Source organism: Canis lupus, chromosome 6 (genome assembly GCF_003254725.2).
Source record: "Canis lupus dingo isolate Sandy chromosome 6, ASM325472v2, whole genome shotgun sequence".
Classification (NCBI taxonomy): domain Eukaryota; kingdom Metazoa; phylum Chordata; class Mammalia; order Carnivora; family Canidae; genus Canis; species Canis lupus.
Genome location: NC_064248.1, coordinates 24,813,050 through 24,830,053, shown reverse-complemented (window position 1 = coordinate 24,830,053; position 17,004 = coordinate 24,813,050). Strand labels below are relative to the sequence as shown.

At 43.8% G+C, this 17,004-nt stretch overlaps 1 protein-coding gene across 5 annotated transcripts in view; it reads right to left on the bottom strand.

Moving 5' to 3' along the window:
• The window catches only part of PDILT (protein disulfide isomerase like, testis expressed), a 42,886-nt gene that overhangs the window by 23,974 nt on the left and 1,908 nt on the right, over positions 1–17,004 (bottom strand). For 2 of the 5 annotated variants that reach the window (XM_025416360.3, XM_025416358.3), the window contains exon 2: positions 10,111–10,319. In XM_025416360.3, the coding sequence (XP_025272145.1) occupies positions 10,111–10,312 (202 nt within the window). In that variant the 5' untranslated portion in view covers positions 10,313–10,319. Of the gene's footprint in view, positions 1–10,110; positions 10,320–15,809; positions 15,905–16,217; positions 16,466–17,004 lie in introns of those variants that run through there. The other 3 variants (XM_025416356.3, XM_025416361.3, XM_025416357.3) reach the window with 3 other exon arrangements.

The following is a 17,004-nucleotide window of genomic DNA, read 5'->3' as shown; positions in this document are numbered from 1 at the left end:
TTCCTCTTGGGGTAAGTGGTGTCTAAGAGACCTCACACTCTGGATTAGGATTCCTTGGCCCCTCCTATTCCTGGGCTGCAGGGTGGGGGTTAGGAGTAGGGAGCCTCTTTCTGGAAAACCTTAGGGAGCTGGCATGGAATTCTGGCCCCAAGCAGGCCTTCCTGGCCTAAATGAGAGAGCACTAAAAGGTGCTTACGTTTGCCTTCCTTTCTCCTGATAACCCTGAGAGATTGCAGGACCCTCCCTGCCTTGATGTCTGCGGCAGGTGGACTGAGCCAGGGCAAGGGGTCATTGATTCCCTCTCAAGCCAGAATGCATTGTGTCAGTCCCCACCCTTCTCCTCTGTCCATCTGGAGCACACTTGGAGAAAGTGCAAATCACCTCCACTGCCTGGGCAACTTCCAAGTCCAACAGAGAGGGCTTTTGTAAAGCAAAACCCAGAGAGCCAGCTCCAGGACAACTGGCACATGCCCCACCAGTCAGTCAGCACACCTGTTCCTGCGATGGAACACGAAAGTGAATGATTGTTTTCATTAAATTCCCAATCAATGCATAGGGAATGCTACTTTTGCCTCTCCACTGCCTGCTTTGTCACCATCATTGTCTTTGATACCCCCCATCCATCATCACCAGCAGGCGCTGGCCTATTGCCAGCTGCTCTAGCCCTCAGGCCTCATCCCTTGGCTTCCTTGTGGATTTAGTCCTGCCTGGCTCAGGGTTGCTGGTTGACAGTGTGTCCAAAGCAGAGTCCCTAAGGCAAGCAGCTGAGAGCAAGAAAAACACATGGAATAATCGTCCAAATGGTGGAACTTTTAGAGCTTCCACACACAATCCAGTGCTCCTGAGTAGCTAGAATGAAAGTGAGAGAAATAGGCTGTGATAACGGGAATGCTGGGATCCTAAAGCTAGCTGGATAGGATCTAACAATAACAGGAATTGAGATTTATCCATCCATCCATCCATCCATCCATCCAATCATTCATAATTCATTCAACAAATCTTTTCTGGAATCTACCATGTGCCAGACACTATTCTAGGTACTGGGGATTTAACAATCAACAGATCAACATCCCTGCTATTGTTGGAGAAGGCAGAAAATAAATAAGTAAAATATATACTATATAAGATGCTAAGTGCTATGGAGACAAAAGAAGCAGAGCTGGAGGTTAGGAGTGTTAGGAGGATTGAGTTTAAGTAGGGAGGCCAAAGGAGGCCTCACGGAGAAGAAACATTTTAATAAAGACTGAAGGAGGTGAGGGAGATGGAGGGACAGAGGCTATGTGGATATCTGGGGGGAGAGAGTTTCCAGGCACTTACGGTTCCCATAAGTGTAAAGGCCCTGAGGTGGGAGTATGTGCAGCATGTTTGAGGAATGACAAGAAGTCCATTTGGCCTCAAGCAGAATGAGGGACCTGGGGGTCAGACAATATAGGGCCTTACTGGCCACTAATAGATTTTGGCTCCTCTCTCTGAGGGTTGTGAAAAGATACTGGAGGGTTTGGGGCAGAATTAGATATGACCCTACTTACTTTGTACCTGGACTGTACTTAATGTTATATGAACACTAGAGTAAAAGGGAAAAAGAGTGGATCCAGGGAGACCAGTTGGAGGCCTCTGTAATAATCCAGGTGATAGACAGTACTGCCTTCAGCCGGGGTACTGGCAGTGGAAGGAGTGGGAAGTGGTCAGAGTCTGAGGGATTTTGGAGGAGATGAAAGGTGATAGATTGGATAGATGGGAGGAGATGATAGATTAGATGTGAAGTATGAGTGAATGAGAGGAGTCAAGGATGACTGAGATTTTGACCAAAGCAGCCAGTTGGCTGATGATGATGATGAAGGTGATGATGGTGATGGTGACAGTAATGATACAAGGTAACAACAATGACAACTTATTGAGCACTTACTGTGCCAACCATGTTGTGAAGTGTTACCTGTATTATCCTGGTTAATCCTTGAAACAACCTCTGAGTTACCTATCATTCCAGGTGAGGAATGTTACAGACAAGAAACAGAAGCCCAGGACACCTGGGTGGCTCAGTCGTTAAGCATTTGCCTTTGGCTCAGGTCACGATGCCGGGGTCCTGGGATTGAGCCCCATGTTGGGTTCTCTGCTCAGTGGGGAATCTGCTTCTCCCTCTCTCCGCCCCCCACTCATGCTCTCTTGCTATCTCTCTCTCAAATAAATAAATAAAATCTTAAAGAAAAAGAAACAGAAGCCAGAGGTCTTACAGCTAGTATGTGGTTAGGCTAAGACTCAATTCCAAGGCTGTCTGACCCCCAGATTCAGGCTCTGATGGACCATGTGGGTAAGTTGGTCTAAAAAAGTTTCCTTTTTTCCTGGAGGGGAGAGATGGGGTGGGTTTTCCATCTCCCCTGCTCTGGGTGGTTTCCATCAGAATCGGGAGAATCTGTAGAGACAAATCCATTCTTTATGATTTTCAGTCCTGCTTTCTGGTTTCTTTTTAAAACTTACAAATCGGTTTTAACTCTGGGGCTCTGCAAACCAAGTCTGTAAAGGTGGAATGAATGTATACACCTCTGAGGTCTTGGTACCTACGTCCTGCTCTGGCCAACTGGAAATGCCAGCTTGATTGGGGTATGGGAACAATTCTGATGTACATTGTTGCTTGGGCAGAGTGGAGCCCAGTGGGCTGTGGATGGGCAGGGAGTCCTCTTCTGGGAGGCTGAGAGCTCCTGCGAGGACAGCCATCTGTGGGTCCTAAGATGTGCAAAGTTCTGGCACAGAAGTGCCCCCAAAATATTAACCATTATGATGATATAGGTGGAGAACCCTTAATCTTGCCCTGAAATCGTCATCTAACCTGCTCCCAGAATTCTTGCCTCTCTGCTTTAGAGGTACTTCTTAAATGACCCTAGAGACAGCTCTTGATAAACCTCACTTTGACTTCTCCCCATTAAAGGTAGCTTACCCTTTTCTCCTTGCCTCACTCATGCACAACATTATGGGCTCATTTCAGTCATTCATTCTTTCAGCATCTCATGCAGGCCTACTAAGCACAATGCCAGATATTAGTAATCAAGAGATGAATGAGATTTGGCCCTGGTCCCCCTCCATGGAGCCCACAAATTTGAAAGCAGTTTCAATACAGTGTGATGAACTGATGAACGGAAGTGTACAGAGGGTTGCGTTAGCATGGGAGGACCTGCTAGCTAGTGCAAGTGGGAGTAAGGGTGGACACAGCCTCCTGACAAAGTGGCTTCATAAGTTTAAACCTCACAATCCAGGTGAGGAAGTGTAGGAAGGACACTATGGGCAGAGGAAATTTTAAGAGCAAAGGCCCTGAGGCTGAAGCCAGTGTGGCCTATCACAACCACAAACTACTCAGGAGCTAAAGCATAGCTCTCAAATAAAGTGGGGAAGTTGGCTGAAGCTAGACCCAGTGGAGGACACTGTAGCCATGTTAAGGAGTTTGGGGTCTTAGAGAATCACTGAGGATTTTTAATCAGGAAGTAACCTGATCAGACTTGGCATTTTAGAAAAAAATATCTCTGGGTGCACTATAGGGACAGCATCAGAGGAAGTGGGCAGATGCTCTAGGGGGTGCTATAGTATTTCAGGTAGGGAACACTGGCCAGAACAAAGGTAGTGGTAAGGGGGTGGGAAAACTGAGGATTGCAGAGGGCTTAAGGAGGTGGTGTCAACAGAACCTGGTGATGAGTTGGATGGGAGAACAGAGAGTCAAGAATGATCTTGAGATTTCTGATTTTGACACTGGGTAGAGAGAAGTGCTGTCAGCTAAGGCAGGGCATGAGAAAAAGCAAGTTGTAGGGAGCAAACTAAAAGTGCTGAGTGCTGTTTAAAATACATGTGGCATTTGAGACATGCCAAGTCAGGAACATGCAAGAGAAAAGTCCTACTGGTCATTGACTCTTGAGCCTGGAGCCCTCAGAGAGCTAAGAAAGTGGGCAGCAGCTAAGGATTTGAGAGAGGTACTATGCAGCATGTCCTTGGGACAATATTGGAAAAATAGTTTTTTGTAAAGAGCCTATTTATTCCTGGGGGGAGGGGGGAGAAAAATGTTTATAACGCTTTCCCCAACTGATTAGTTTTTCCAAAGGTCACTTTAGAAGGCCTGCCAGTTTTTGAGAACTCATTTTGATTTCAGTTGTGTATTAGAAGAAATCAGATATTCAAATGTAATGAGCCTGAGTGTCTCCTTTAGATAACAAAATCTCTGTTGGTGCTTAGTGTTGAAATACGGGCTAGTGGGAATGCTTTAAATTTTAAGTATTCAAATTGGTTGTCATTGAATGTCATTAAAGAATGTAAAATTGAGGGCAGCCCTGATGGCTCAGTGGTTTAGCGCCGCCTCCAGCCCAGGGCCTGATCCTGGAGCTCCAGCATCAAGTCCCATGTCAGGCTCCCTGCATGGAGCCTGCTTCTCTCTCTGCCAGTGTCTCTGTCTCTGTGTGTGTGTGTGTGTCTCTCTCTCTCCCTCTCTCTCTCAAATAAATAAATAAATAAATAAATAAATAAATAAATAAATAAAATCTTGAAAAAAAAAAAGAATGTAAAATTGATTGGATCTCTCTGTAGCCCCAGGTTCAGTGTCAATCCCTGAGTTATAAGATGTCAGTTAAAGCCCCAAAGAGCCATGGATTTCCCCCCTTTTGCCCTAATTAAAACAGAGCAGTCACTGGGCAGAGATTTGCATTCTCATGTGGGGAGGATAGGTTCTTCCTTCTTGTCTACCTGCTGCATCATTTTTGGAAGGGTAAATGTGCGTTGTGTCATGCAAAGTGTGTGGCTCTAATTCCTTCAACATTGAGGGTCCAGGATCAGAGATTAGGACCACAGCAAAAAAGAGAAGATGGATATCCTTCTTGGATGTCTGACCTGGGCAAACCATTAGCTTACTATTCTTTTTTTTTGTTTTTAATTTTTTAAAAGATTTTATTTATTTATTCATGAGAGACACACACACACTTGAGAGAGAGAGAGAGAAGGAGAGAGAGAGAGAGAGAGAGAGAGAGGCAGAGACACAGGCAGGCGGAGAAGCAGGCTCCATGCAGGGAGCCTGATGTGGGACTTGATCGCGAGTCTCCAGGATCACACCCTGGGCTACAGGCAGCACTAAACCGCACTGCCACCTGGGCTGTCCTATCTTAAGATTCTATAGCAGGCAGAGTAGAGCTGCAGGATTCTCAGCTCTTCCCCGAAGAAACCATGAAACAGATTCGTAAGTGGTGGCCCCTGTCCTAGCGTGGATGAGGGACATGTAGAATCAGCTAGAGGAGTCAATCAGCAAAGTAGAAACACCTGCCCTGCTCACAGGCTTATGTAAAGAGAATGTCCCAAACCAGATCACCCCCCCACACACACACACAAGGTCTTGTTTCATAGGCTTGAAGGCAAATCCAGCATGCACCCTGGTACAATGAAAGAAACCATTAACAGACTGGGCTAGATGGAGATCAGAAGCTTGGAACTATTTTGATGGAGTTTTATGTATCAGGCATGCTCTATATTGGATGGAAGCAAAAATGACCCAATCGGATTTTCCCTTCTGGGAACTATCAAGGTTAAAGGCACAAAAAGAATGTTTTTGTTTCATGTTGTATGAAGTGACTGTACAAGCCAGCTGAGGAGGCTCTGGGACCCAGGGCAACCACATTGTTGAAGACCTGATTTTCAGACAAGGGGACACAGACTCATGCTGCAGTGGTGAGGCAAGGAGTGTGACTGTGTGGGGTTGGCTGGGCAGGGATGTGACAAACTGACAGAATGTTTTCAGGTCAAAAGGGAAAATCATGACTCAGTTCCAGCCAGTTGTTACGTTGCAAGAATGTGGGCCTGTGCCTCTAGATCTTCTGTTTCTTCAAAAGCAGATGTAAATTCCCCTTTAACTGTGAAATGTTTCCATTTTTAAAACACTGTGTGGCCCAAACATAACCCACCTGCTGGCCATCTTCAATCCATGGACTGCCTATTACATCCTTGATTTCAGTGTTATGGGAAAGAAGAGGAAGCATAAAGAACTGAGAAGTGAGCCAGAGAGATCAAAGGAAACCAGACGAGAATGGGCAGAGGGTCTCAGGTTGGGCGTGCAGAGAGATCAAGGAAGGTGAGGACTGACAAGTGCCTATTGGATTTGGGAACCTAGTGTCCTTGGAACATTAACCTTAGCAAATAGTCCATAAAGTCAACCCATTGCAGGAAACAATTGTTGACATTCCTGCCCAGAAAAGAAACCTATTTCTGTTGGCTCAGTGTCTGGAAGAGCTCACACCACCTGGCTGCCTCTCAGCCACCTCAGCTTCAGGTTGTGTTAGAATCAAAGGCTGTTTCAAGGCTTCTATGAGGTACAGTGTGATTAAGGCAGATAATGCCATGTGTTCCCCAAACCCTGTTTCTTTTTCCTCTTCATTTACACTGCTGTACTTCATTTCCCAGCCTCTCTTATAGAGCTGTGGCCAATGAAACATGGGCAGAAGTGGTGTCACACATGCTTCTCACCCTATAATGTCCATGTGACTCAACTGTGACTCTTACCCAGTAGGTCTAGAGCAAGGCCTGGTATTTTGCAATCCCAATGAGCTTTTAAGTGATGCTGGCACTGCTGGTCCACAGACCACACTTCAGGTAACACTGATGTGATTGCACCATTCCCAGGGCTGGCCTGGCCCAGAAGCATGCCCTCTATCTTTCAATCTATTTGCTGGCTGGAGGCAGAGGACTCAGTGGAGTACTCTAGGCCTTAAGGAATGCTTGAATCACTTGATGAAAGGAGACTGGGTGCCTGAATGACTATAAGGAGCAAAGCTCCTCTGCAGACCTGCCTGAGACTAAGATTTAAGAAATCAACCTTTACAAACTTAGATTGGGGAGTTTGTATAGCACTTACTTCCCCTAACACAGTGATCTTTAAAATATGTAATAAAAAAATAAAAAAATATATATAATCAAAATCAGAATGATGAAGGGCACCCAGGTGGCTCAGTTGGTTAAATGTCTGACTCTTGATTTCGGTTCAGGTCATGATCTCAGAATCCTGAGGCTAAGCCCCACCTTGAGCTACATGCTGGGCATGGAATCTGCCTAGGATTTTCTATCTCCTTCTGCCCCTCCTCCTGCTTGCTCATGCTCTCTCTCTCTCTCTCTCTCTCTCTCTCTCTATATATATATATATATATATATAATTTATATATATATATATATATATATATTTTAAAGATTTTATTTATTTATAGACAGAGAGAGAGAGAGACAGAGGGAGAGGGAGAAGCAGGCTCCATGCAGGGAGCCCGACGCGGGACTCGATCCCGGGGCCTCCAGGATCACACCCCAGGCTGCAGGCGGCGCCGAACCGCTGCGCCACCGGGGCTGCCCTACATATATTTTTTTTAAAAATCAGAACAATGAAAGCATTTGGGTGCAAAAGTGGACAATCAATCTTTGAATTTATTTCATTATGGGACTTCATTCATCTACCATTAAAAATAGAACTATAATATGCAAAAAACCAATAAGATATTTGGCACCTTTAAGTTAGCCTACAACCTTGAATCTTGTGGCAAATGCTATGAATCAACCATTCTCAACCTCTTTGCCCCCTGGACCATAGAGATAGAGATCTGAAACATTCACCATTTCAGATGCCTCCGTTGGGAACAGCCATGGCCTCATTCTAGCCATGGAATGTTCTCTAACACAGAACAGAAGTCACTGGTGGGGCTTCTGGAAAAGTTTTGGTTTTTTTCAAGGGATATATACTTGGCTGACACATATTTTGTCCTTTTACTATTTGCCTGTCCCTCCTTTTCCCTAGAAAAATGTACAATACAATGCAAGAGGTGCCCAGCCATCTTGTGACCATGAGCTACAACATGTCAGGTGTTATGAAGCAAGAAGACAGAAGGAGCCTGTGTCCTTGACACCATAAAGCTGCTTGGACAGCCATTGACTGCCTATCCCTGGTCTACATATGAGTACAGGAGATAAATCTTGGATTTAAGTCATGATTAGCAGATTCTTTATTCCTTAAAGTTGAACTCAGTCCTAATTGATAGAAAGTTTATGATCGGTTTTGTGCCCCAGGGCCACAGGAGGATCAGGACTCATTTACTCAGTCCAAGTGCCAGATCCTTCATAGATACTCTCAGTCAATCCCCATTATGACTCCACCACTTATCTTATTCCTACTCTGGAGATGAAAGTGAGACACAAAGACCCAAAGCCACAAGTCTAGGTCATAGCAGTATTGGGTGTCACACTCAGGCTTGCCTGGCTCCCAAACCCATGGACTTTACCCCAAACTTTGACATCATTTACAGACTTTAAAAGTGTGTGGGTGATTCAAATTTAAAAAAATACTTTAGGATTTACCAGCACTTGGCATGTGGTCTTTGATAATTATTGATATCAACAATGATAGATTTCCAGAGTGCTTACTCCACTGCTCTGGCTAAAGATTGCCCATCACTGGGTGTCACTGGGTGGCCAAATAGCAAAGATTTCTCTCAATTCAGGCCAAACTTCAAGGTTCAAGATGCATTTGCATTGGCATGGAGACCTGTGCGCATTCTTGGATACAAAGATGCAGGATCCAAGCCCGAGGAGGCTTCTCAGCTGGTTTGCCGCCAGAAGAACCATTTCTAAGGACAAGTCCAAGCTATCACTTTCCATAAGGCCCCCAATGTATACAATTTAGACTATCCTAATGGCATGAATATTGTTGTAAAGAGTTTCTCATATTTTGTGACATTCCTGGCTTTCACTACAAAGTCTTTGAGAACGGAAACCAAAGCCCCTGTTTTCTGGGGCTCCCATAGGGTCCGTCCAAGGCCTGGCACTGAGCAGAGCTGAGTAAAAGTGGGGTGAATCAGGATGCAATCATAACAGTTTCAGCCCAATGAATGCTCCCTAGGCACTAATGACTGCATATTTGAGCCCATTTTCATCATCACAACAACCTGCAAGGGAAAAATCATTAATGCTTTTGTGCAGATGGGGGGAATCTAATGATGATGATAAAGAGAATGACAGCCAATACTTTCTTAAGCTCTTATCATGCACCAGGCACTGTTCTAAGCACCCCAGGAATTATATCGTATTATCAAATTCTCCATTTCACATCCAAGTAAAGAGAAGCTCAGAGTGATCAAGGTCACCTGCTCAAGGCCACATGGCCAATAAGTGACAGAGCCCAGCATTTGAGCCAAGGGCCATGAACCTCTAAAGCTGAACTTCATCCCAGTAAATGCATTGGTCAGACTGGAGAGAATAGGAAGCCCGTGAGGGGTCAGGGTTCAAGGAGAGAAAACTGACAGAGGGGAGAAAAGGCCACCAGAGCAGCAACCAAGAAGAAGGGAGGAGAATGCGAGGGGAGGGGTGCATGGAAAGGGGCAGAAACCAAGAAGGGGCCGCACCCACCCTGCCCTGCCTTGCCTAGCTCTGGAAGCTCAGGCCTTGCTTGGCCTCCAGGCCTGCTAGTCAGGTCAGGTACATCCTGGAAGCAGGTCTTGGGGACTGACATAGCCAGACACTTCCCAGAAAAGGCTCCACAGGATTCTAGAATCTGGTGTTCTCATCTGCCTTCTGCACCCTTGCAATCCTTCCAAGTGGGAGCAGGTATAGCACAGGGTCTGTGGTTCCCACTTGTGAGAGGTTTCAGATACACATGGTGATCTGTAAATCTTTGCCCAAGAGCTTGCCTGTACCTGCCATCATTTATTGTTCTCTGGTTGTGTTCCAGCTGCTTGACATAATATCTCATCTAACCTTTACAACAATCCAGTATGGTCATGATGCTCATGCCCATTTTACAAAGAGGAAAGTTGAGTTTCAGAATGTAAAGATACCAAAGAATAAATCTTGGCTTTTTACCTTCAGTGAGATTGAGGAGCAACATATAAATCAAGACTAAAGTGGAAACGTAGTATCTTGCAAATTGTTTAACCTCCCTGAACCTCAGGATTCTCATCTGGAAATTGGGAATGATAGTATATACATATTATTTTTAAGTATCTTAATAACATGTGTTCTTGTGTGGTTAGCAATATATAAAACTCTTCTGGCTACCAGGAGCAAGGAGGCAGATATTGTCCCCTCCCCATCAGCCGCCACCCAGGAGTCAGGGATACTCACGGAAAAGCACCATGAGGAAACGAGTCTGGTTCAGCATCTGGATTAGGCCAGGAGGTGTTAGCACTAACAGGTTGCCTTCCTCCACGATATGCAAGGGCTGGGATATGTTGATGCTGGCTTCCCTAAAATCCTCCTCTGGCAAGCCCTGGACAGTGGAGACGCAAATGGCCACTAGCAGCAGGGCCATCCATAGCAGCTTCATGGCTGTCCTTCAGGGGTACAAAGAACAGGAGCCCTTATCAACACCGGTGGCAGGGCACCATGTTATTACTCCATTCCCCACCCTTCCCTGCCCAGCCAGTTTATGTACAGAGAACATGGCCTGAGCAGTGCCCACAGCTTGGCAGGGCACTGGAAGAGGCAAAGTGTTAGCTTACCCTCAGCCCCTGTGTAAACTGCACAGGGATAGCTCAAAGCAGGGCCCCACTCAGAGCAACAAGAATCCTATTCACAGGCCAGCCACTTGAGCCCACGGGCTCCCCCAGACAATAGGTGAGACTTTTGCAGAGATGAGTCCCAATCCAAAGTCCTAGGGTGAGCCTTTGGGCCTCAGAGATAACTGGTCCACTTCTCCATCACAGCCTCTGCTTCATGGTCCTCCAGCTCCTGCTTGAATGCCCCTTATGATGGGACACTCACTTCCCATTCACATCCCCATTTGATACTTGAAAAAATTTTCTCAACAGTAAATATTTCTTTTAAAACTTATAAGTAGGGATCCCTGGGTGGCGCAGCGATTTGACGCCTGCCTTTGGCCCAGGGCACGATCCTGGAGACCCGGGATCGAATCCCACATCGGGCTCCCAGTGCATGGAGCCTGCTTCTCCCTCTGCCTATGTCTCTGCCTCTCTCTCTCTGTGACTATCATAAAAAAAAAAACAAAACAAAAAAACTTATAAGTAACATTTGTAAAAATTCCAAACAATATAATAAAAATATGTTAAGTACAAAATAAAATCTCTCATAATCCTCTTTCTGAAGAAGCTACTATTAACAGTTTGAAATGAATTCTTATACATATTGAAAATTCCTATATATGCACATTCAAACGTACAATTTTAAGCATAAATGGAGTCAGCTAATGCATACTGTTCAGTGTTCTGATTTTCTTTTTTTTTAACAAATTTTTTATTTTTTTTATTTTTTTTATTTTTTTATTTATTTATGATAGTCACAGAGAGAGAGAGAGAGAGAGAGGCAGAGACACAGGCAGAGGGAGAAGCAGGCTCCATGCACTGGGAGCCCGATGTGGGATTCGATCCTGGGTCTCCAGGATCGCGCCCTGGGCCAAAGGCAGGCGCCAAACCGCTGCGCCACCCAGGGATCCCTGATTTTCTTAATAATATGAAATATATCACATATATCCTATAAAAATATAAAAATATATTTTAGATCTATGGCATGATTTCCTTTCCTAATTCTTTCCTTTTTTTCTTCCTTCCTTTCTCTCTTTTTTGTCTTTCTTTCTTTCTCTCTTTCTTTTTCTTTTCTTTTCTTTTTTTTTTTTTTTTTTTTTTTACTATTTTTAATTGTTAGAATGGTCTGGGTCAGAAGCTGCCCTTCTGTAAGCTCCACTTTCCCTAATTATGCCTTCTTTAACAATTTAGAGCATAGAATCACATCCTCAGATCTTCATAAGTACTCCTGAGGCATAGAGCTGTTTCTCTGTGTGGCATAGACTATATGAGTGTCTTAAATAAGAAGACCAATAGCAGTATATTCTAGGTCACACCTTCAGATTAAATTTATAGGGATCTTAACTTCTTTGTTGACTGCTGTAGTCCTAGCACTTGGCATTTATGGTAAGAAAATGAATGAGTGACACAAATAAATACATGAAGGAATGAATAAACACTTGGTATTTGCCAAATATGTTTGTCAAACTACCTGAAGTTTCTAAAAATTGACCTAATGTAAATTTTTTTTGCCTAAAATATAGAGAATTGTGACCAATTCTGGCACTAAAATTTATAAGTACTTATAGCTAAACGTGCTTCTCATGTGCCAGGCACTGGTCTAGTGTTTTTCATACCATCACATCTCTTATGACAAATTATGAGGTAGGAATAGTACTATTGTACCCCTCATTTAATGAGTATAAAATAAGGCACTGAGAGGTTAAATCATATGCCCAGCGTCACACAGCTAATAGGTATAGAGGCTTTATTTATTTATTTATTTATTTATAAAACTCTTTATTTGAGCTCAATTTAGTTAACATATAGTGTTTTATAGTTTTGGAGGTAGAATTTAGTGATTCATCAGTTGCATATAACACCCAATGCTCATTGCATCACATGCCCTCTTTATGCCCATCACCCAGTTATCCCATCCCTCACTTCTCTTCCCTCTAGCAACCCTCAGTTTGTTTCCTAGAGTTCAGTGTCTCCTTTGTTCTGCCTTGGGTGAATCCTTTCAACGCCTGGGCCACCAGCTTCCACCCGATCATCGCCCCACATTTGGGGACAAGCAACCTAGTTACAGAATCCATGCCCCTAACCACAATGATGTAGTGCCTATCTAGTGCCCACTGCAAAACGGATGCAGTGAACAGGGGCGCCTGGGTTGCAAAATCGGTTAAGCGTCTGAGTGTTGGTTTTAGCTCAGGTCATGATCTCATGTGTCAGGAGACTGAGTCCCACATGGGCTCCAAACTCAGTGCAGAGTCTGCTTGTCCCTTTCTCTTTCCCTTTGCCCCTACCCCCAACCCCTCCCCCTGCTCTCATGTGAGAGCTCTCTAAAATAAATAAATAAAACATTCTTTTAAAAAATGGATGCTGTGAACAATATTTTGAGACATTAGCAGAGCTCCTCCCCACCCTCCACCCTGATACCCTCTACTCTCCATCGTCCAATTGAGTCCTGCCTCAGGAGGGGTCGGGTGAGGCTGCAACAGAGAACAGAATCAGATTTTTGATTAGGGGTTGCAAAACAGGTTTTTGAAACTGATAGCAGGGACCAGGCACTCCTGTTTCCTTTGGAAACTTCTTTTATCTCTACCCCCACCAAGATATATCTTAGCATATATTAGCAATCATCTCCCTAGCATATGAGTTACCAATATACATCTAAAGGGTCTCATGACTGAGGCTTTACTAGACAGTAATAAATGATCTTTTCCTAACAGTAGCTAGCCCCCTCAAGGTCCTGGGGACCTTGCTTCCAAGATTCCTTAGAGACATAGGTTGTCCCTAACCTTCTCCCAACTTAAAAAGTATATAATTGACCATCCCTCCTGACCCCAGTGCAGCTCTTTCTGCCCCACAGGTCATGTCCCCATGCTTTAATAAAAACACCTTTTTGCATCAAAGACATCTCAAGAATTCTTTCTTGGCTGTTGGTTCCAAACCCCAACATTTCCTACATTTCCTAGGTACAATTATGATGCCGCCTTCATGAAGGTGGAGACTGCTATAAGACCAGCTAGCAGGTAGATGAAGGAGCACATGGGCTCGGGTACACCTAAGCCCAATGTCTGTGGTCTAAACTGGGGTTCAGGAAACTGGCCCATTGCCTGTTCTCACAAATACAGTGTTACTGGCTCATAGTCACGCCCGTTCTTTTGCTATTGTCTGGCGACTTTTACTATAATGGCCAAGTTAAATAGTTGCAACAGAGACCATATGTGGCCAGCAATGACAAAAATATTTATTATCTGGCCCTCTACAGGAAAAGTTTGCAAACCTCAGGTCTAAATGGCCATACCACACTGCCCACGAGCCCTCGCTCACCCCTCAAATCTTGGATTCCTCAAATTTGTGAGTCCACTATTAGAGCTTAGTGTCTTCATCTGTAGAATGGGTGAATAGTGCCCATCCCAGGGTAGTTTCAAGGATATGATAAAGAACTTGTACTCCATTAGCATTTCTTATCCCAGGTTACACATTAAAATTCCATTGGGAGTTTTTTAACAGTACTGATGCTAGACTCAACCCAGATCAATGAATTCAGAATCACTCAGGGTGCAGTCCAGATATGTGTATGTTTTAAAAGCTCCCCAAATGATTCTATTTTTTAAACTTTCTATTTGAAAAATTTTGAATGCAAAAACAGAGAAAATGGCTTGTGTGCCCCAATGTACCTGTCACTCAACTTGAGTACTTGTCACCACCAATCTTACTCTCACCACTCCCTGCCCTGTGAAGCCAGTCCCATGTATTACATTAGCTCATCCATAAATAATCCATTATGAATTTCTAAAAGATAGAGGTTTCTTTTTAAATAAAACATAACCACAATACTATTGTCCTACTTAACAAAATGAAAGATAACTTCTTATCAAATATTCAGACAGTGTGAGAATTACTCTAGTTATCTCAGAATTTAAAGTTTGTTTGAATCAGGATCCAAATGAGATCCATGTATTGTCATTGAAAACCTTAGTTAATTAACCCTGTCTTGCAGTCTGTAGGCTGAGAACCATACAAATGAAATCAACCAAGGCAAGTCATCCAGCTGGAATGGACAGTAAAGCATCTGAGTACTAGCCAGGCCAGTCAGGGCTATTGTGGCTCCCCTTCCCATTCTCCCCTCATACGCCTTTGACAAGAGTATTCCCATACACAAATGGCCAACAGACATAGGAAAATGTGCTAAAAAAGACAAGAAAAAACAGATGTTGGTGAGGATGTGGAACAAAAAGAACCCTCATGCACTGTTGGTGGGAGTGCAAACTGGTATAGCCACTATGGAAAACACTATGGAGGTTTCTCAAAAAGTTAAAACCAGAATCATTCTATGATCCAGTAATTCCACTACTGGGTGTTTACCCAAAGAAAATGAAAACACTAATTTGAAAAGATAATGCAACCCTATGTTTATTGAAACATTATTTATGATAGCCAAGATCTGGAAGCAGCCCAAGTGTCCATCCAGAGAGGAATGGATAAAGATGATGTGGGGTATATATTTGCATGGAATATTAGCCATAAAAAGAATGAAATCTTGCCATTTGCAACAAACATGGATGGACCTAGAGGATATAATGCTAAGTGAAATAAATCAGACAAAGACAAATACCATATGATTTCATTCATAGGTGCAATCTAAGAGAAAAAACAAATGAATAAACAAAGAAAAAGAACAGACAAAAAACAAACAAACAAACAAAAAAACCAGACAGAGATCAAACAGATAGTTCCCAGAGGGGAAGTTGGTGGGAGGATGAGTGAAACAGGGATTAGCAGTACACTTATCATGATGAGCACTGAGTAAGGTATAGAAATGTTGAATCATATTGTATACCAGAAACCAATATAATACTGTGTTAATTATACTTTAATAAAAATAATGTATAAATACCAAAGCTGAGGAATACTTATTTAAAAAACAAACAAAAAGCATTCTCAGAAGTTCCTGATCAATTTATGGAGATGGGGCAATGGGAGACCCAGAGAGGGAGGTAGGAGGTTTCCTGCTAACCTGGGGCAGGTTTGAGTATAAGCCTAAAAGGTTTCTAGTGCTTAGGCTTCACAAGATAGAGACCAAGCCCCAGCAACTGGTGGACAAATCCCTCCATGGTCAGACTTCTGTGGACCCTGGTAATAACTCCCATTCATTCACTCATTCATTCATTCATTCATTCATTCATTCATTCATATATATAACAAGCTCAAATATGTCTTGAGGTCTTAATAAATATATGCCGAGTACCATTCGAGGTACTGGAGATAGAGAACCGAACAAAATAGACAACATACCTTGTGTTCATGGAGCTTACCCTCTACAAGAGAGGGATACAGTGAATGAGATCAAGAAATAGATTCTATGACTGTATGTCAGACGCTGATGAGTGCTAAGGAGAAATGTCCATCAGGAAAGATTTGAAAGGAAGAAGGTGAAGGGAGGCACACTGACATTTTTAAATAGGGTAACCATGAGAAGCTTCACTCAGAAGTTTCTGTTTGACTTGTTAAAAACAAGACAACAGGCTCCAAATGGAGTCACTTGTGGCAGGTCCCGTGTCACCAAATGGAGGCGTAACTTAATTACAGTCTTTGGCTCTCCCAGAAATGGAATATTAAGCCACTCAATCAGTAGTTAACCTGATCAGCATTAGATAGATTATCTGCCACCCGCTAAAGGAAAGCAACCCTGTAATTACCAACCAGCTTTTTGTGTAGTAGAATTTCCTTGTTGCCTTGTTCTTGCTCCCTTCAGCCTATGAAGGTCTTTCACTTGTAGAGCATCTCAGAGCTCCTTTCTATCTGCTGGATAGGATGTCGCCTGATTCATGAATCATTGAATAAAGCCAATAAGGTCTTTAACATTTATTTTGTTTAACAGACTGAGGGAGCAAAAACGTGAACTATATGCATTTCCAGGAAAAGGGTAGCAGGGCACAAGTTGTTCTCTCTCTGCCCACCCCCCTCTCTCTCCCTCCAGCTCCCCCTTTTGACATGCAAATCCTTGTTCTCTCCTCTGAGACCCTCACTGGCCACAGCTCAGCCTTATTTCATCACAGCGCTCCCCCTCAAACTCTGGACCCCCTTCTGATTCAATCCCTGACATTGTGCCCTCAGCCCCCTGCCCAGGGATCCCACTTCTCCCAGCACCCACCCCTCTGGCCTCACAACCTCAGCGACCCCTCTGTGTCCCTCTGGGGAACTGTCAGCCCTTCCACACAAATTTCAAGCCTGGTTCCAGTCTCTCTATTCCCAATCCCCACATAGGTAGGAGTGCCATGATAGGAAACTTCTATGAATAAGAATAAATAAGAATAAGAGCAGCCAATACAGATGGGCTTGCTACCAGCTGCCACTGCTCTGAGCACTAAATGCCCTGGGTTTCCACAACCCAGAGCCTCAGGTCCCAGCCACTGTTGTCTCTGGTCTGGTCAGAGGAGCATTAGCCTCCTCTCTGCTTATTCTTTTTTATTTATTTATTTTTAAAGGT